Source organism: Oryctolagus cuniculus, chromosome 13 (assembly GCF_051225735.1).
Source record: "Oryctolagus cuniculus isolate XC-2025 breed Fujian yellow rabbit chromosome 13, ASM5122573v1, whole genome shotgun sequence".
Classification (NCBI taxonomy): domain Eukaryota; kingdom Metazoa; phylum Chordata; class Mammalia; order Lagomorpha; family Leporidae; genus Oryctolagus; species Oryctolagus cuniculus.
In genome coordinates this window covers 50,597,869-50,618,201 of record NC_142879.1, presented here as the reverse complement: position 1 = coordinate 50,618,201, position 20,333 = coordinate 50,597,869, and the positions used below count along the sequence as shown (strand labels likewise).

Sequence of the window (20,333 nt, the reverse complement as noted above, 5' to 3'; positions counted from 1 at the left end):
GACAGAGACAGAGACAGAGATTTTTTTTTTCATTCATTAGTTCACTCTTCAAATGAAGCCTGCAACAGCCAGGGCTGGGTCAGGCCAAAATCAGGAGTCCAGAACTCCATCTGGGTCTCTCATGTGAGTGACAGGGATCTAGGTACTTAGGACATTATCTGCTGCCTTCCCAGGCACCTCAACAGGAATCTGGATGGTAAGTAGAATGTCTGGAACCCAAAACGGCATTCAGATATGGGACGCAGGCACCCCAACAGCAGCTTCATGCTGCGCCGTTATGCCTGGCCCACACCCCTTTCTGAAAAACACTTTCTTGAGATATAATTCACCCCAATAAAGTGTACCATTCAGTGGTTTTTAGTATCTTGTTTATTTTCAAAGAGTAACTTAGTTTGTGAATTAGAAATTTATAAAAACTCAGTTTATTCTGAAAGATTTTTTTTAATTTATTCAAAGTATTTCTACTGTTGTAAGAGCACAAAAGGTTATTTTAGGCTAGTAACTTAACATTTAAATAAAAAGATATAAGCATGCCACAGGAATGCAATCTGTATCTTTTACTACACATGAGATCTGAGTGCTTACCTGCGGCTATCTCTAAGGTGTGAGCCTGCACTGTGGCACACATCCGCGCCCGTGGCAGCGTTTCAGTGTGGGTGAAGGCTGCTATCTGCATCTGTATGTATGTTCCATAGGGTGGGTGTCGGTGGGTGAGGACTGGGTTTCTACTGAACCTTTGCTGCTGTCTTTGCAGGGAGTATTTCCAAGTCTTGGCTTCATTTTACTCATTAGAAATGTGGAGCTTGGTTTCTATTTCACGTCTTCTCTTTTTCAGATGTAGCTGGCTTGGCACAGAGAAGAAAGATGAGTGAAACTGTGGGTAATAAAGGAAGTATTCAGAATGGTGCATTCAGAATGGAGCATCCTGCTATAAATCAAGCCAGAAATGCCTCCTAGCATAAACTCCTGGGCTATGGTAGATATGGAGGATCCTGGAACATGGTCTCTCCTAACACCAAACTTGAACCAGGTTGGGACAGGGAAGCATAAACAGACAATTTTAATAGAAGACACAGTATAAAACATGAGATAACATAAGGCAGGATGATGGTTTTGAGATGATTATTAAAGACATGTAACCTTATTTGTCTAATTCTAAACTATAACTGATAGCCTGAAACATGCTGGGGAGAAAACTGAAGACCAGGTGTGGAGGACCACACCACATACCAGAGAAAATGCAAGATGTGCAGCTGGTGGAGACTAGAACTCCTCTGTCATTAGTAAGAAACAACTGAAATATGTGGAAGGACCCAAGGAGTGGTGCTTTAGGGAGACTTACATGGCACTGGTATGGGTTAAAGGCTGGTTAAGGTATTGTTAGGCATGAGAATGAGGGCTCAGCTAGTCTGAGAAAAAGAGCTAAGAAGCACTTCATAAGGAAAGCTACAGGGACCAATATTTTGGTGTGATAGGTTAAGCCTCCACTTGTGATGCTGGCATCCCATGTCTGAGTGCCAGGTCAAGCCCCAGCTGCTCTGCTTCCGATCTAGCTTCCTGTTAATGCTCTTGGGAAGGTAGCAGAGGATGGCTCAAGTGTTTGGGCCCTTGCTATCCATGTGAGAGACCAGGGTGGAGTTCATGGCTCCTGGGTTTGGTCTGGCTCAAACCTGGCTATTGTGGCAATTTGGGTAGTGAACCAGTGGATGGAAGATCTTCTCTCCCCACCCCATACCTCCTACTCTGTCTCTCTCTCTATCACTGTGTCTCTTCCTCTGTCTCTGAGGCTCTGTCTTTCAAATAAATGAGTGATTGAATAATAAATCTTTTTTTTTAAAGATTTTATTTATTTATTTGAGAGGTAGAGTTATAGACAGTGAAAGGAGAGAGAGAGAAAGGCCTTCCTTCCTTTGGTTCACTCCCCAAATGGCTGCAACAGCCACAGCTGTGCCAATCTGAAGCCAGAAGCCAGGAGCTTCTTCCTGCTCTCTCATGGGTGCAGGGGCCCAAGGACTTGGGCCATTTTCTACTGCTTTCCCAGGCCATAGCAGAGAGCTGGACTGGAAGAGGGGCAGCCAGGACTAGAACCAGCTCCCATAAGGGATGCTGGCACCGCAGATGGAGGATTAACCTACTGCACCACGGCACCAGCCCCTGAATAATAAATCTTAAAAAACAAAAACAAACAAACAAAAAGACCAGAAGATCAACCAGGAAAAGACCATGTCTCGGTAAATAGACTGAAATTTGAGACTTGCTGACATTTAAGGCAACGGCAGGGCTGTCTTGGCATTATGTAGGAGGCAGTGGTCGGGTTGCAGAGTGGCCTGGAAGAGAGGAGGAGCTGGAGGTATGCAATCTGGGTGGAATGTGCACAGAAATGCACACAGTGGGAGGGAAAGGGAGAGGGTTAAAGGGTTGAAGACAAAATCCTGGCCCAGGCAGGGAAGTCTGTGAAGGACAAAGAGCCAAGAGGAATAGGCAGCTGTTGCAGGACACGCCAGGAGCCAGCAGCTCCTGGAGCAGAGCTCAGAGAGGAAGATGACTAAAAAGGGGCTAGCAACTGCCTTTCTTTTCTTTTCTTTTTTTTTTTTTTTTTTTTTTGACAGGCAGAGTGGACAGTGAGAGAGAGAGACAGAGAGAAAGGTCTTCCTTTGCCATTGGTTCACCCTCCAATGGCCGCCGCGCTGTGGCCGGCGCATCACGCTGATCCGAAGCCAGGAGCCAGGTGCTTCTCCTGGTCTCCCATGGGGTGCAGGGCCCAAGCACTTGGGCCATCCTCCACTGCACTCCCTGGCCACAGCAGAGAGCTGGCCTGGAAGAGGGGCAACTGGGACAGAATTCAGCGCCCCGACCGGGACTAGAACCCAGTGTGCCGGCACCACAGGCGGAGGATTAGTCTAGTGAGCCACGGTGCTGGCCGCAACTGCCTTTCTATGGATTTTAGGACCACACACTCAGGAGATTTCTGGGAGAACGCATGTTCTGAATCAATGAATGAATGAATGTAGTGATGAAACAGAGGAAGCAGGCTTAGACCCGCTGTTCTAAGTAAAGAGCTCTGCATATCTACAGGCAGAGGGAAAAGTGCCGACACAGAGGAGAGGATAAGGAAGCAGCAGCATCCCTGCAGCGCAGACAGGCAGATTAACTGGGCACAGAGGGCGACTGGGGCAGCATGACTGGAGAACGGGGCATGGTGCTTTGGGAGAGGCCGGGAAGCTTGAGAGCAGCTGTCTGCAAGGAGGATACAACCAAACAAGAAAGGAGAGAGCAAAAGGGTGGCCGCAGCTTCCCCTGACACAGTGGTGGACGCAGCCGGTTTTCTTTTGCTTCTTGGTTTTCCTCACTCCCTAACCTTCTGCTCCAGGAACCTGCTTCCTCACATGGAGACCAATCCACAAGTCTGGTTGTGATCAGAGGGAGTGGTACACCCACAGGTCGGATACAGCCCCAGAGAGGCAGCAGGCTGCAGTGAGGCAGCAGTGGCTACGGGTTCCAAGTGTGGTTAAGAAAGAGGCAAAGCAGGTCAGGGAAGTTAGAGGTCAAGGGACTAAAGGTAAGAAAGGGCAACAACAAAAAAGATAGTGGGAGGGAGGGAGTAGAATGGTCAGACACGGGCAGAGACAGTTGTCGGGACAGATTTCAGAGTCTGAGATCTTAGTAGGAATGGGCTGGAGCGGAGGTATTAAGAGAAACTGGGAGGATAGGCCCCTCTAAGCCTCTAGGGATGTGGATGTCAGTGAGAATGACAAATGGAACTTCAGTGAAGGACACTGGGGTCCAGGTACTGAAGTCCTTGCCACTTATTTTACAGTGGTATCTAGTTTGAGATGGATATCGGTCTGAAGGCATGCAAGCCACATGCTTTCAGTACCTCTTCAGAAGTCCTGATCTTTATAGATGGCACAATCACTTCCAACATCCCACTCCATCCTCTGGAAGAAATACACCATGGTGCTTTCCAGCAGTAAGCCACTCAAGATGGCCATCAAGGAGAGCTTTCGGTTGATGTTTAGGGTCACTGCAAAAGAAAAGGCAATGGATAAATGATTTGGGCATGTAAATTATGTGGCAATGTGAAGTGTTTTATATACCTGGTTCTAGAGAAATCTGTCTCTGTTCCTATTAGTCTATGCTGCGGCCCTGTCCCACTTTTCCAGTTTGTAAACCTTTGGAGAGAACCAAAGCCTCTGCTTACAACAAAGATGCTGAATTTCTCCTCCATGAGTCAAAAGGCAGATAATGAATATTAAAGAGAAAAAAATTTAAAAAATTAAAAAAAAAGAAAAGAAAAAGTATCAGGTAATAGGTTTATTTAAAAATAGCATTCTGGCCAACAGACACATGAAAAAATGTTCAGGATCACTAGCTGTCAGGGAAATGCAAATCAAAACCACAATGAGGTTTCACCTCACCTCAGTTAGAATGGCTTTCATACAGAAATCAACAAACAACAAATGCTGGCGAGGATAAGGGGAAAAAGGTACCCTAATCCACTGTTGGTGGGAATGTAAACTGGTAAAGCCACTATGGAAGACAGGATGGAGATACCTCAAAAATCTGAATATAGACCTACCACATAACTCAGCCATCACACTACTGGGAATTTACCCCCAAAAATGAGATCAGTAAACAAGAGTAATCTGCACTTCCATGTTTACTGCAGCTCAATTCACAATAGCTAAGACATGGAATCAACCTAAATGCCCATCAACCGAAGACTGAATAAAGAATTATTTGATATGTACACTATGGAATACTAGACAGCAGTAAAAAAAAAATGAAATCCTGTCATTTGCAACAAAATGGATGAATCTGTAAATATCATACTTAGTGAAATAAGCCAGTCCCAAAGGGACAGATACTATATGATCTCCCCGATCTGTGAGAACTAATAGAGCACCTAAAACGAAATCTGTAGAAGTAAAATTGACACTTTGAGAAGGGATGACTTGAGCTGCCCTTGTCTTGACTGTCAAGGAACAGTTTCGTTTTTTTCCTTCATACTATTTGTTGAACTCTTTACTTAACATAGAGTTAATCATATGTGTATAAAGTCAGTTGAAAATTGATCTCAGTGAAAAATAAGAGTGGGAATAAGAGAAAGAGGAGGAAGTTTGTAACTATAAAGCTGTTTAGTTCTGCATACATTCCTATGGACTTACTTCCAAAGGTGCAGTTTAAAAACTTGTCATGGGACTCCAAATTCCATTAAGCTTGGTGGTAAAAATGCCATCTTAATTGTTAAAGAGATCATATTAAGTGTTAAAGTGAACATATAGATAGAATTAAGTGTTTATAAATAGGATTAAATGTCTGGCAATAATAATAGATATAATTAAAAAGGAGAGAATGTTCCAACATGGGAAGCAGTCCACACAGCAGACTCATAGAATGACAATTGCTTTAAGTAACACTTGGACCTCAGAATCAGCACTTAAGCCTTCCTGGCCCGGCTGAAAAGCCCGTGAGAGCATTTTAGGCATGGAAAGCCAAGACACTGTGGCAAAAAATATTTTACATGAAGGATCTCTGTGAGACCCCAGCAGAAAGAAGTGGCCATCAAAGAAGGATGTACTTTTCTCTAAAGGAAGGAGAGAACTTCCATTTTGCTTATGGCCTTGTTCAAATACTGACAGAGTGCATGGACTTAAAAGGCTTCCATAGCCTAGGCAGCTCATATCAAGAGCCTTGGGTGGTCACTTGGTGTCATACATACGAGTATTAATTGTTAAATTAACAACATAAGTCACTGTGTACAAACTCCCCATGCAGGACCTCTGTCCTCAATGAGTTGTATTTTGAGAGTTAACTGTAATATTAATTCTCCATAGTTTTGTGTGTGTGTGTGTGTGTGTGCATATTGTTGAAATGGAGAATGGGACTGGGAAGGGGAGAGAAGGAGGAGGGGTGAGAGTGTGGGTGGGAGGGCAGGTATGGTGGGAATAATAACTATATTCCTAAAGCTGAACTTAAGAAATTAGTATTCCTTAAAAAATAAATTAAAAAAAAATAGCATTCTTGTGGCCCAGGAGGCCAGTGGAGGATGGCCCAAGTGCTTGGGCCCTGCACCTGCATGGGAGACCAGGAAGAAGCACCAGACTCCTGGCTTCGGATCAGTGCAACGCACCAGCCACAGCGGCCATTTGGGGAGTGAACCAACGGAAGGAATACCTTTCTCTGTCTCTCTCTCTCACTGTCTAACTCTGCCTGTCAAAAAAAAAAAAAAAAAAAAAAAAAAAAAAGGCGTTCTGTGTACTATCTGGGACCAATAAACAGACACAGGTCTACTTCCTTCCTGGTGTGGCAGGTACTGTCCTGGGTTGGGAGGCAGGTACCTGGCATTCATTCTGGATAAAGTTACATGCCCAGACATGTAACTTTAGTTACCCCACTTACCCACATAGCTCCACCACCAACTTCATAGGACAGAGAGAATGCACATGAAAAAATGTGGAAAATGATATTGTACTAGCAGCTACATTTAACAAACATTGAGTACCTGCCATGTATATGGCACTAAGGAAACGTTAGGGATAGTTATTACTCTAGGAACAAGTTACATGTTCAACAGGTTGTATGAAAACTGTACCCTAGAAACAAGGCTGTATGTTTTGATGTGGGTGGAAAGCTGAGAAGGGAGAATTAAAACATACCTCTGATTGCCTGGAAATTTGATGTAAGGACAAATACTTTAATGAGCTTGAGGCACAGAGGTGTATAGTCGTGTTCCCAAATGACAGCTGGAATCAGCAAGAGTTTTCCATAACTGGATAATAACAATGCTTTCAGCAGCAAAATGAAGTTGGGCTTTTTTTTTGCCGTCATAGGTTGTTCTACCCACAGGAAGGTGAAAATGCCAATTAAAAAGGCAGTTTGTTCTAAGGAGGAGATGCAAAATACAAATATAAATGTTCCCATCCAAATCACATCCCCCTAAAAACAAGTTATCTGTAATTCCAAAATATGGCTGACTTCAGAAGAAATGCCTCATCAATATCAAATTTTCTTCTTCTTTTTATATAAAGCCTTAGATCTTCTGTCCAATCCTGCTGATATGATGTGAGACATATATTTCACAATCCTTTATGAAGTATTTCATCATCCAATAAAGGAAAAACAACCCCAATAGAATGGCAGTCAGATTTCTGAAGATCTTTTAGAAAGTATGATTCTGTTTAAATATCTTCAGTGTAACAGATCTCCAAACAAAGAATGAAACTAGAGAATGAAAGCTTTTAAGTCTAAAAGATGAAACCTATCCTGGGCACAAAGTAATATCCAAAGATATATATTTTGTACATTGTTTCACTGTTTATTGAATGCTTATTACCTAGAAGATTTTAAATAGTTATTTAAATGAAGACTTCCATTTTTAAAAAAGAAAGATTTGGTGCCGGTGCCTTGGCTCACTTGGTTAATCCTCCGCCTGAGGCGCCAGCATCCCATATGGGCACTGGTTCTAGTCCTGGCTGTCCCTCTTCCAATCCAGCTCTCTGATATGGCCTGGGAAAGCAGTGGAGGATGGCCCAAGTGCTTGGGCCCCTGCACCTGCATTGGAGACCTGGAAGATGCTCCTGGCTCCTGGCTTCGGATCGGCGCAGCTCCGGCTGTTGTGGCTATCTGGGGAGTGAACCAGTGGATGGAAGACCTCTCTCTCTGTCTCCACCTCTCTCTAACTCTTTCAAATTAATAAAATAAATCTTAAAAAAAAAAAAAAAAAAGGCAGAATGTGGGGCTGGCACTGTGGTGCAGTGGGTTAACACCCTGGCCTGAAGCGCCGGCATCCCATATGGGCACTGGTTCCAGTCCTGGATGCTCCACTTCCCATCCAGCACTCTGTTATGGCCTGGGAAAGCAGTGGAAGACGGCCCAAGTCCTTGGGCCCCGCACCTGCGTGGGAGACCTGGAGGAAGCGGCCATCAGGGGAGTGAGCCATCGGATGGAAGACCTCTCTCTCTTTCTCTCTCTGCCTCTCCTCTCTCTGTGTAACTCTTTCAAATAAATAAATAAATCTTTAAAAAAAAAAATAGAAAGAAAGGCAGAATGACAGAGAGGAGAGACAGATTTTCTATTTGCCGGTTCACTCCTCAAATGGCCACAATGGATGGGGCTGGGCCAGGTCAAAGCCAGGAGCCTGGAACTCCATCCAGGACCCAAGTACCTGAACCAACTTCCACTGCTTTCCCAGGTGCATTAGCAGGGCACTGGATCAGAAGCAGTGCAACCAGGACTAGAACTGGTGCTCTTATAGAGTATGCCAGCATTGCAGTTGGCGGCTTAACCCTCTGTGCCACATGCTAGCCCTGGGAGATAACTCTTGATCAACTCCTTTAGGACTTTATAATCCAGTTTGGGATTAGATTAAGACAAAAAAATAAAGTAACAGTAGAAAGAAATTTCTGATTAAGCATCAAAAGAACCACTGTAGAGTAGATGCTATATGAATTCCAAACTATTTGAAAACAAGCCTGGTTTTTATATTTGAAAACAATATGAGGCAGGTATTTGGTTTAGCAGTTCAGATGCTGCTGGGGACACCCACATCTCAGTGCTTGGACTGGAGTCCCAGCTCTTCTCTTAATTCCAGCTTCTTTATAATGTGTACCCTGGGAGGCAGCAGATGATGAATCAAGTATTTGGGTCACTGCCACCCATGTGAGAGAACCAGATAGATTTCCTGGCCACTTCCATAGGCCTGGCCCAGTCCCAACTATTGAGGGCAGTCTACCATTCAAATGAAAGAAAGGGAAAAACAGAAAAAGCGTTATAGAGTTTTTTAAAAGATTTATTTATTTTTATTTGAAAGGCAGAATTACAGAGTGGCAGAGGCAGAGACAGAGAAATCTTCCATCCGCTGGTTCACTCCCCAAATGGCCGCAACAGCTAGAGCTGTGCTGATCTGAAGCCAGGAGCCAGGAGCCTCCTCTGGGTCTCCCATGCATGTGCAGGGGCCCAAGGACCTGGGTCATCCTCTTCTGCTTTCCCAGGCCATAGCAGAGAGCTGGATCAGAAGTGGAGCACCCAGGACTCGAACTGGTGCCCATATGGGATGCTGGTACTGCAGGCAGCGGCTTTACCTGCTACATACATCATGGCACCAGCCCCCAAAGAGAGATTTTTTAAAAAATGGACACTTGGCAGTTTATCTTTAGAAAATTTAAGACTTTGCTTTTAAATATTTATTTATATATTTTCATCGTATTTGAAAGGCAGAGAGACAGAGATCTTGCATCTCCTGGTTCACTCTGCAAATGCAGCAGCCAGGGTTGGGTTAGGTAGAAGGCAGAAGCCGGGAAATCAATCTAGGTCTCTCATATGGGTGACAGGGACCCAAGTATTAGACTAACCATCTGTGGTTTCCTAGGGTGTGCATTAGCTGGAAGCTGGATTAGAAGCAGAGTAGCCAGGACTTGAACTAGGCACTCCAATATGACATGAGCAACCCAAGTGGTGAATTAACTGCTGTGTCAAATATCCAGGCTGAGGCTTTGCTTTATTAAACTTAAAATTTGGGGCTGGCACTGCACACAGCAGGTTAAGCCACCAACTACAGCACTGGCATCCCATATGGGTGCTGGTTCATAAGTTCCAGCTATTCCATTTCCAATCCAGCTCCTTGCTAATGTGTGTGGGAAAGCAAAAGAGGATGCCCCAAGTGCTTAGGCCCCTGCACCCATGTGTAAGACCTGGATGAAGCTCCTGGCTCCAGCTTGGCCCAGACCTGGCTGTTGTGGTCGTTTGGGGAATGAACCAGTGGAGGGAAGACCTTTCTCTCTCTCTCACTCCCCCTCTCCCCTCCGTAACTCTGCCTTTCAAGTAAGTAAGTAAACAAATAAATAAATAAATCTTAAAAAAAAAAAAAAAAAAAGAAAAGATGGCATCTTTTGCAGTGTCCTCACATAGAATAAGGGGTGTCTCTTAAAAAAAAAAAAGAACAAGATTTTATTAGGTTCTAATTCTTGGGTTACGTGACATGCTCAAGGATGTTTATGAGATATAAAACATTAGTATATCTTTTTTTTTTTTTTAAATACAAAAATGAGAGACCTAGATGGATTAAAACATGATTTATTTTATTTATTTATTTATTTATTTTGACAGGCAGAGTTAGACAGTGAGAAAGGTCTTCCTTCTGTTGGTTCACTCCCCAAATGGCCACTACAGCCGGCGTACTGCGCTGATCCAAACCAGGAGCCAGGTGCTTCCTCCTGGTCTCCCATGCAGGTGCAGGGCCCAAGTACTTGGGCCATCCTCCACTGCACTCCCGGGCCATAGCAGAGAGCTGGACTGGAAGAGGAGCAACCGAGACAGAATCCGGCGCCCCAACCAGGACTAGAACCAGGGGTGCCGGCGCCACAGGTGGAGGACTAGCCAAGTGAGCCGTGGCGCCGGCGTAAAACATTTTAAAAGATCATAAAGAATTAAGTTTTTAAATTTGGCAAAGTCCAAATTATATCTAAGATTACTAGAAAACGGTCATCATGGTGATTAAGCTATCATCAGCCTTAGAAATTAAATCAGAACCAATTGCTGATTGCAAGCTTAAAGAGAGCCTAGATCCTGGTACGTACTTTTCATGGTGCCTAAAGTAGTGCTGGTAGATGATAAATACTTAACAAATATTACTTAAGTGAATGAGTGATCGTGAAGTATAGCTGGTGGTGGCTCATTCAGGTTACAATGCCTGAATGCATGTATGCAATCATTCATTCAGTCAGCTAAACAAACGTTTATATAGCACTTACTATAGGTCAGGCACTTTCCTAAGTGCTTGGTTATATCAGTGGACAAAACAAAGAACCTTTTCCCTCTTTCAGTTTATGTTAGGGAGGGAAGGCAGATCTTAAACAGTAGATAATAAAGAACTTTTCTGAAATGGTAGATGATAAGTACTACAAGGAAAACAAAGTACAGCAGGGACAGGAGATCAGAAGTATCAGAGGGGAAGAGGTCAGGTCGATCAAGGTGTACTTCACTGTGGTGAATTTAAGCAAGGACTTAACGGATCTAAGGGAATCAGGCATGCGGCTGTCAGAGGGACAAGCACTCCAAGCAGAGGGAATAACCAAATACAAAGGCCTTAAAGTGGAAGCTCATCTGGTGTGTGGAAGGTAAGTTAATCAGATTCTCTAGGTCAGAACAGATGTGGGAGATGGCAGCCTTGGGGTGGAAAGACGGTTGGGGAGTGGGACTAGTAACAAAGGGATTGCTATGTTAATCCAGGTGACAGATGAAGGTAGCTTATGTCAGGATTGTAGCTGAGGAGGGAGCAGACAGCAGTGGTGGTGTGGTAGTGGGATTACACTGAAGGTGGAGCGAACAGGAACTGTTGACATCTGACTGTGGGCTGTCAAAGAAAGAGGCATCAGGGAAGACTCCAATGCTTTTTGGTGAAAGCAACCAAAAGAAGCGAGTTAGCAGCAACTGAGATGGGGAGGCTATAGGTGGAGGCAGAGATGAGTGTGATTTATTAGCTAACCCAGTGAAGATGTTGAAAAGGTGGATGGATACAGGGTCTAGAGGTCAGGAGAAAGGTCTAGATTGGAGATGGATGTTTGGGAGTTCTGGGTAACAGTAACATGACCTAGGGAGTGAGGGCAAACAGAGAATAAAAGAGGACACCCAGTCCAGGAATATGATATTGAAATGGACTGCAGATTTATTACTAAAATGCTATTTCATGATCATTAAAGGATTTAGAAAAAAGCACAGACACTAGCAATAAAATAGTCACAGAAACTAATCCAACCCAACTCTGACCCTGGAACATTGATAGCTGAAGTCACAAATTCAAATTCTGACAAAAAGCACTCTCTGAACTTAAGGAATTTGGGGGAGTAGCACATTTTCCCATTTATAAGCAGACACTTAACAAGTTTTCCCTATTAAATATGTGGCATCAGTGTAATATGACTATACAACATTGGGTAATATCTACAATTATCAATTTATTTTAATAAAGATGAGCCATCACAATCTTCAAATTGGATAATCAGAACTTGAAAATTAAGAATGTTAATATCTTATTATTTATTATCTTTTTTAAATAATAATATTCAAAATATCTTACAAAACTTTCTAATCTGATAACTATTTCCATACCGTACGTGTGATAAAAAAATAAAATCAGGTGATTCAGATAAACTCACCAGAGTAGTGATAGAGCTGAAATTTCCTGCATTAGCTAGCTCCTCCTACCAGGGCTTAAGACTATGTGTCTTCATTTTCATCAGAATAGTTATGTACTAGTTAACTAAAAATGTAAAGTGCTTACCTAAAGAAGCAATGGCAAACATTCTATAGAAATCCCATTCCTTAGCATATCTGATCAAGTCGTCAGGGGCAGTGTTCTGGTTTGAATCTTGAAGCTGCCACCACCTCAGGTATGCTTCACAAAGCAAACAAAACACGCAGAGTTTTCCATGGATCTGACAGTCAAAGACATTGCTGTTCAGTTAGGTAAAGAAACAGTTGTACTTAACAGGCACACATATAGTTAAATATATGTAGTTTTGAGGTCTGTCCCATGTAGTTGACTTTCAAATTCACAATTGCATAATTAAGTGGCTACTTGCATTGATTCTGTAAACCAGTGTTTCCCAAGATACAATATATGTTACAATCACATGAGAAGATTTTCCAAAATACTAATGTCTAGGCCCTAGTCCTGATTCAGAATCTCTGGTAGTATAGCCTAGACACGTATATTTGGAAATAGTTCCTTGGGTAGACTCTAATCTGCACGCTAGTTAAGAGTCACTGCTTTAACTAGCAGTTCAACTTTATGTTTTTTGATGTCTGTCCTATATACAAAATCAATCACAGAATTTATATGACTTGGGTATGGGTGGAAATAGCAATATAAGAATAGATTTAATCTTAAATGTCATGATACTACATGAGAAACTATTAGTCTGAACATGAATTTTAAATCTCCGGAGGCCAGTGTTGTGGTGTAGTGGGCTAAGACTCCACCTGTGGCACTGGAATCCCATATGGACACCGGTTCAAGTCCTGGCTGTTCCTCTTTCGATACAGCTCTCTGCTGTGTCCTTGGAAATCAGTGGAAGATGGCTCAAGTGCTTGGGCCCCTGCACCTGTGTGGGAGACCTGGAGGAAGCTCCTGGCTCCTGGTTTCAGATTGCCTCAGCTCTGGCCATTGTAGCCATTTGGGGAGTGAACCAGTAGATGGAAAACATTTCTCTCTATCTCCCTCTCTCTGTAACTCTGCCTCTCAAATAAAATATATATATATATTAAAAATTATATATAATATATATATCTGGCTGGATGAGTATAAATTGATATATTTTGAAAAAGAGCAATTTAAAGGTAGAAATAAACTGGAAGCTCTTAAGTATTTGAAATTTTGGCTAAAACAGACAATAACAATTGGCTTTTTTCTACAAATTTCTCTGAGGAATTAGGTTTTTCCATGAGTGTGAAGAGAACAGGGAAAGCACATGTGCAGACCCAACGTGATCATCAAGCCGGTACCCAAGGTTCCTCAGTCGGCACACTGCTTCCCCTGCTGTCCTCTAGAGCCATCTGAGCAGCTGATGCCTGCGTCCCATCCCCAGAGATGCTGACTGAAGGGATTCTGGGGAGACCTCAGCTTGGGAGGTTCAACCTCCCACTCTCCCACCAGGAGATTCTAATGTGCCGCAAAGTTTGAGAATCAATGCTCTGGTCACGTAACTTAGAGGATGGAGCAGGGCCAAATAAATTGCATTGTTAGTGTCCATGTCAGCCAAAATTCAGAGCTGCTAGCTTAAGCTGATAAAACTACAGGATAGTCAGTTAAATCCAAGTTTCAGACATACAACACATAATTGTTTTGTGTAAGTGTGTCCCATGCAATATTTGGGACACACTTACACATTAAAATTTATTTATTATTTGTTTTTCAAACTTAGAATCTGAAAATTTGATTTTCAGCTTTTTTCAAAATATTCAATATTTTTTCAACTCTACCCAAACTATTAAAGAGTTTACAATACATATATTAAATGTGTATTTTGAAAAACCCAACTTTGTAAGTTAGCACTTTGCTGACTAAACTGAACACTGTCATTTACCTCATACATTCCCTTAATTGCAGAGTGTAAAATACAATAAATTATGTTTCAAAATAGTTTTCTTATAATGTTTGCTTAGCTGTTTTAGTTTTCATTCTTTTCCTACCTAGATACATTTAATTATACCTGTTCAAAATCAATGATGATTGTTTTAATAGGTAACCAATTAACAGGTAATAGTTTGTCAATTTCCTGCCAGTGACTACAGCCTCAAACATTCACTAAGTATTATGCACCTTTCTAAATCAACACTTGTTATTTCTAGAAATTTCTATAAATGCTGAGATAAAAGACCCTCAAGTTAATTTTTTGTAATGTTAATTTTGTTCAAAATTCTTATTCTTTTAAAATACCAAAGCATCAAGTAGTATTAAAAAATAAAAAAATTATCACAACTTACATTTATTTTAGTATTGAAAAGAATATGCCTATAGGCCTGGGCTTTGCATAAAATAGCATTAATCAAGATAATAACAGGATCATACTCGATATACTTGTCTACAGGTTTCTGGCAGGATTCCTGAAATAATGCAAGATAATATTAGAACAAACAAATTCATACATTTTGAAATTTTAAAGGACTTTAAAATAGGAGACTCTATTTTAGACTATTATAGCAACAAGGTCATACCAGCATTTACTGAAATAAACTTACATTCAGATATAAAATGTTCATCTATATGAAAACTAGCTCCAGAAGTGACCAAATATAATCTGTAAGGCTAGAAATGTTAATATTTTAGAGGCAAGATAAAACAATACTTGATTTAAAGACTAATTTTAGGTAGAAAATTATCCCAGAAGATTCTACCTTCAATTTGCAAGAACTCTATTTTCAGTTCCTCTTTTGATTTGTGGAATTGTTACCAAATATGTAAGTATATAACATACTTTCAATGATAAAGTATTGCCTGCTGAGTAGATGGCCCTCAACTCCATGGCTCCTGAAATATGATTTGGAGCAAAGTGTTCAGCAAAGTGATCTTGTCCCCAGGGCTTCCAGTGGGTGCCAATAATCCTGAGGCCAGGGAAGCCTGTTTTTTCTCTCCAATACCATTGAAAATATAGAAAGGAAATGTTCTCTGCTGCAGTGGAAATGTACAGGGTTGTATGTAAGGAACTTTGCTGTGCAGCTTGGTCACCAAAACTAAGTTCCTAGTAAATGTCTTCCCCCATGAAAGGTCACCATTATAGAGTTCGGGTTCTCTGGACACATGATTACAATGTAATCAAATCCCAGAACCATCAGAATATATAAAACTGCAGATAGGGGATGGTGTTTAGCCTAGCAGTTAAAACGCCCAGGTCCCCCATCGGAGTACCTGGGTGTGTAATACCTGACTCCTGCTCCTGACTCTAGTTTCCTCCTAAGTTAGACCCTGAGAAGCAGTAGTGATGGCTCAAGGAACTGGGCTCCTGCCACCTATACAGGAGACCTGGATTGAGTTCTGGGCTTCAGCCAGTTGCAGGCATCTGGGGAGTGAACTAGTGGATGGCAGCTCCTTGTCTCTCAAAAAACCCCAACAAACAAATCAACCAACCAACCAATCAACCAACCAACACACTGCAGGTATGTAAGAACAAGTTCACTGGAAATGTGACATGTGAAGCCGTATTGGTGACAAAGCGGCATTAATGCTCCAGTTCACTTCATCAAATGAATGGCTACAACTCAAACAAAGCATTTTGAAATGCTCAGAGGACAAAATAGAAATAAAGGGATGACCTTTTAGCTACATCAAAATTCTAGAAGAAAAATGAAATCGACATGATTAACGCTGTGCATAAATGAGGGCTTCCTCATTTATAGGTTACGTTTTCCCCAGCATCCAAGGAGATGTGCTATTATGTCAAATTTAAACCTACTTAATCAAACAGAGGTATAGGGGCCAGCATCGTAGCACACTAGATTAATCCTCCGCCTGTGGCGCCGGCATCCCATGTGGGTGCCGGTTCCAGTCCCGGCTACTCCTCTTCCAGTCCAGCTCTCTGCTGTGGCCCAGGAGGGCAGTGGAAGATGGCCCAAGTGCTTGGGCCCTGCACCCGCATGGGAGACCAGGAGGAAGCACCTGGCTCCTGGCTTCGGATCGGCGCAGCTCCGGCCATTGCTGGCCATCTGGGGAGTGAACCAACGGAAGGAAGACTTTTCTTTCTGTTTCTCCCTCCATAACTCCACCTCTCAAAAAAAATAAATAAATAAAATCTTTAAAAATTAATCACATGTTATGTGCTCTGTCCATCTGGCCTGCACAGCATTCTGAGTGTGTTATAAAGACTAAGAACTCATGAGTTTTCTGGTTACTTCCAGTTAGTTTAGACCTAATTTTTCCTTGTTATCCCTCTAGTATTTGTTTTTCTCCATCAGTGCTTCTTTCAGCTTTCTTCCTGCTTTTATCTTGATTGTGAGGAAGAAAACCACAGAAGTAAAATAAAACAAAACCCCAAAATACAGTAAAATAGCTTACTGTTAGTTATATTTGCTAAATGTGCTTTATTTTGGCAAACTGTTCCATTCCATACCATCTACTACTTAATACTATTTACGTGTAAGTATCCCGAAAGGAGTTTCCTTCTAAGAAACTGGTACAGTACAGGAACCATACATACTCTTGGGACTCAAATACTGCCTTCTACCACCTCAATCTCAACATGCATAATTTTGCTATGTTCTCCAAGCCCCAAATGAGTCACATATTTTAGAATATACACCAGCAGAACCAATTTTTTTAAAAATTTATTTGACAGAGTTAGACAATGAGAGAGAGAGAGAGAGAGAAAGGTCTTCCTTCTGTTGGTTCACCCCCTAAATGGCCGCTATCCAAAGCCAGGAGCCAGGTGCTTCCTCCTGGTCTCCCATGTGGGTTCAGGGGCCCAAGCACTTGGGCCATCCTCCACTGCCTTCCCAGGCCACAGCAGAGAGCTAGAACGGAAGAGGAGCAGCCGGGATTAGAACCCAGCACTTATATGGGATTCCAGCACCGCAGGTGGAGGATTAACCTAGTGAGCCCCGGCGCCGGCCCAGAATCAATTTTTCATGAAAATTCTTGAGGATGCTTCCTTCCCAACATCTCTAGAACCATTCTCTTTCCCATTCATTCTCAATTCTGTTTAATTTTAGTATGTATGTTAAAAGTAGAACCTTCTGGATTTTAAGCCCTTCAGGGTCAGGGCTGTATCTTGTTCATTTTTGCATCCAACATCTGGAGAGTGGGGGCTGAAGGCTTGGTCCTGAGGATCTTAAAGGAGTCATGTTTTACTTTATTAACGTAATCATGAAATTAACAAATATCTGAGCAGGCCAGGAACTCTATCATTGTAGAATATTAAAACAATTGTACCTTTAGTATAATGCTAATAAATCCTGAAAATTTGAAACAAAGGCATTGATTAAAACAAGGAACATGCACAGCACATTGGGAAAATCAGGGAAACGCAGAAAGGCAAACTGGGAAGAATGGCAACAGAAAAACAAGAGCCACAGGAAATATCTCAGGATGAAAAACACAGACAGGAGATCAGGTTGAGTATATATGACTGACTCCAATTCTGTCAGGGAAGAAACTAAAGTATGCAGGAGTTATCTGTTGTAACCACTTAGAAACTCTGTATATTGTTTCAGAACAAATAGCCGATATCTAAAAACTTATCTCAGAAGCTGGGGAGTCTAAAAAATTAATCACATTGGTTTACTTTTGAGTCTGGCATCGACTAAATGCTTTTCCCTGAGTAATGCTATTTTGGCATACAATTTGCTATGCAGTAGCCTGACAAAAATGAGGACATTACATACTCTCATTATGGGATGGCTATGTACAATGAGTCCATCATGTACTGTGCCACCATTCTATGTTCCAAATATAACTGCGTTTGGAAGAGTACAATGTGTGGGGGGCAGAGGGCATGGCTGTTGACCTAAACAACTGTCCAATAATTATTTTGTCTTTTCATTCATAAAAAGGATAAAGAGACACACATCTGATGATTAGGAAAAGGATCTTGTTATTAGCCTAATGTCAATAAAAATAAAATACTGTTTTATATTACTGACAATTACTAACTAAAATGCATTATAGAAATACCAACTTTTCTTGGGACAAAATTTCATATTCACAGTGTGTAGTTATCACCTTCCAGATGAACCACTTAACTGGTCCAGTTCCGAAGTCATTAAATTTAGGCCATATAAGATACTGTTCTTGCTCTTATAGCAGAATGGTGGTGAATATGCAAATCTAAAAACCTGGCAATGGCTCATTCAACAAATATTTATTGAATACCTAGTATGTGTCACCCACTGTTCGGTTGATCTCAAGATATTAATGAATAAAACAAAGTTTCTCTTCTTGTGCAGCTTACATTTCAGCAATAGGAGACAGGCAAATGCACAAAGTTTCAAGGAGAAGTAATGAGGTCAAAGGCTGCTGATGCCTAACTGAGAACTGAATACTGGATTTGACAGGTAGAAGTCAAATGCAATGGTAACAAGAACAGAGATGCTGGGTGGGGAAGAGTCTAAATTGGGAGAGGAAATAAGGACACAAGCAAGCGGGAAGCAGCAGAAGAAGCTAAAGGTGGAGATGGAGTCAAGACCGTTTTGTTGTCTTTTTTTAATGGAAGAAATAACAGTACTTGTGCTGGTGGGAATGCTTCAGGAGAAAGCAGAGGAGTACTGTTACAGAGATGTCCTCCAGTCAATAGAAGAGGATGGGATCTAGTGTGTGAAGTGGAAGAACTGGTCTTAGATGTGTATACTTATGGTTCATTCACAGTAACGGAGGGGGACAGAATATGAAGAACAAGTGCTAGTGTTAGGTGTACGCGAATGCAAAGCCTGTGGAAGCTCTCTTCTCTTCGTGAAGCAGGAGAGGATACATGAGAACCTTTGGAGAGAGAAGGTGTATGAGGATGACTGTCCCGAAGAGTGGAAACATGAAAGTACTTGGGGAACTAACAGGATTACCAGATGGCATGAAGCACTCGCATGGAGTTAATAGTCATGAGTTTAAGGTGTCCCCCTCTTCATCCCAGCAATGTACAGCTGCAAAGGTGTAGGTACAGACAGACAATATGTTGGAATTAATAAGGGTTGATATCAAGCACAGAGAGGAGAAGCCTTTGGGAGAGGAACAGGAAACGGACAATGTATGCATGATTGTGTTAAATGTAGATTATACAAGGGGATAAAAACTTGACGGGAAAAGAAATTAAAAGCTATGTTTATTTTGGTGCAAAAAATTCTGTGTAAGTACACACTCACATTTTGCCTACTCTTTTGTATATTACTGCAGACCACGTTTTAGTAATGAGGATTCTTAGAAAATCTTTTGCAGATCAGAAATGGGATAATGATGTGCTGACTGCCTATTACGTGACAGGTTCTTTGCTAAAGCCCACAAAAGAACTTCAGATTTTGTACTCTTTAAATATAAGACCATCCCCTATAAATAGACTATGAATACCTTGGAAGCAAAATTTTTACTTCCTCACTTTTATTTTTGTATCACCAAAGTGTAGCAGGTGCTTTGTACAGAGGAGACATTCAGTAACTACAAAGGATGAAATCTGAAAGCAGCATTCTAGAAGAATTCAACATGGGTTGCGGAGAACAAGGATAGTAACACGTCTATCAAAGGGAGAATAACTAGAATGAAGTAGCTTTAGTTACTTCACTGAACCCAAATGCCATTCTAACTCGGTCTCTAAATTTCTCCGCATTGCGATGATCGTCTCCACCAGATGGGTCTCTTCGCCCGGTAGGAGAAAAGCGTCCTACGGTAGGGAGCTCTCTATCACTATGCGAACTCATGCAAAGACCCCGGGCGGGAATGTCAAGCATCGAACAGAAGACTCCATTCGAGGACGCTACCCTTAGTAGTCCCCAGATCCCCGCCTTGCCATTTTCTTCCCAAGGGCACCCCACATCTGACCACTTACGCAGATGGTTATCTTCAGCACGCCGTGGTTATAGTCTCGGTACAACTCCTTGGCCTCCTGGTTGCATTCAATGCACCTGTACTGGTAGGAGGCCGAGGCGCCAGGAGTCACTCCCACTCCATCAGTGCTCGCCTTCCCTGGCCGCTGCCCACTCCGCCCGCCAGTGCCCATTTCAACTCAACTGCCGCCCACAACTTCCGATTCAGTGGCGGGGAAGACGTTAGACGCCAGACGCCAGACCGGAAGACCTGAGCCGCGCGGTGCTTCATGGGATTCGTAGTTCAGAACTGGAAAGGGGACCGGACTGAGATGGCA

General features: G+C 42.2%; 1 protein-coding gene across 6 annotated transcripts; it reads right to left on the bottom strand.

Moving 5' to 3' along the window:
- Positions 1-351: 351 nt before the first annotated feature.
- ARV1 (ARV1 fatty acid homeostasis modulator) lies at positions 352-20,225 on the bottom strand. 6 transcript variants are annotated; one of them, XM_002717380.6, is made up of 6 exons: positions 20,019-20,225; positions 14,485-14,604; positions 12,281-12,434; positions 6,660-6,884; positions 3,878-4,024; positions 352-874 (listed from the first exon to the last, which is right to left on the bottom strand). In XM_002717380.6, the coding sequence occupies exons 1-5, from the start codon at positions 20,187-20,189 to the stop codon at positions 3,882-3,884; spliced, it is 813 nt and encodes a 270-aa protein (XP_002717426.3). In that variant the 5' UTR covers positions 20,190-20,225; the 3' UTR covers positions 352-874; positions 3,878-3,881. The 6 variants fall into 6 exon arrangements, with proteins under 6 accessions (XP_002717426.3, XP_069911624.2, XP_089167701.1 ...); XM_070055523.2 differs by having other exon boundaries at positions 6,660-6,839; XM_089311575.1 differs by lacking the exon at positions 6,660-6,884.
- Between the last annotated feature and the right edge of the window lie 108 nt (positions 20,226-20,333).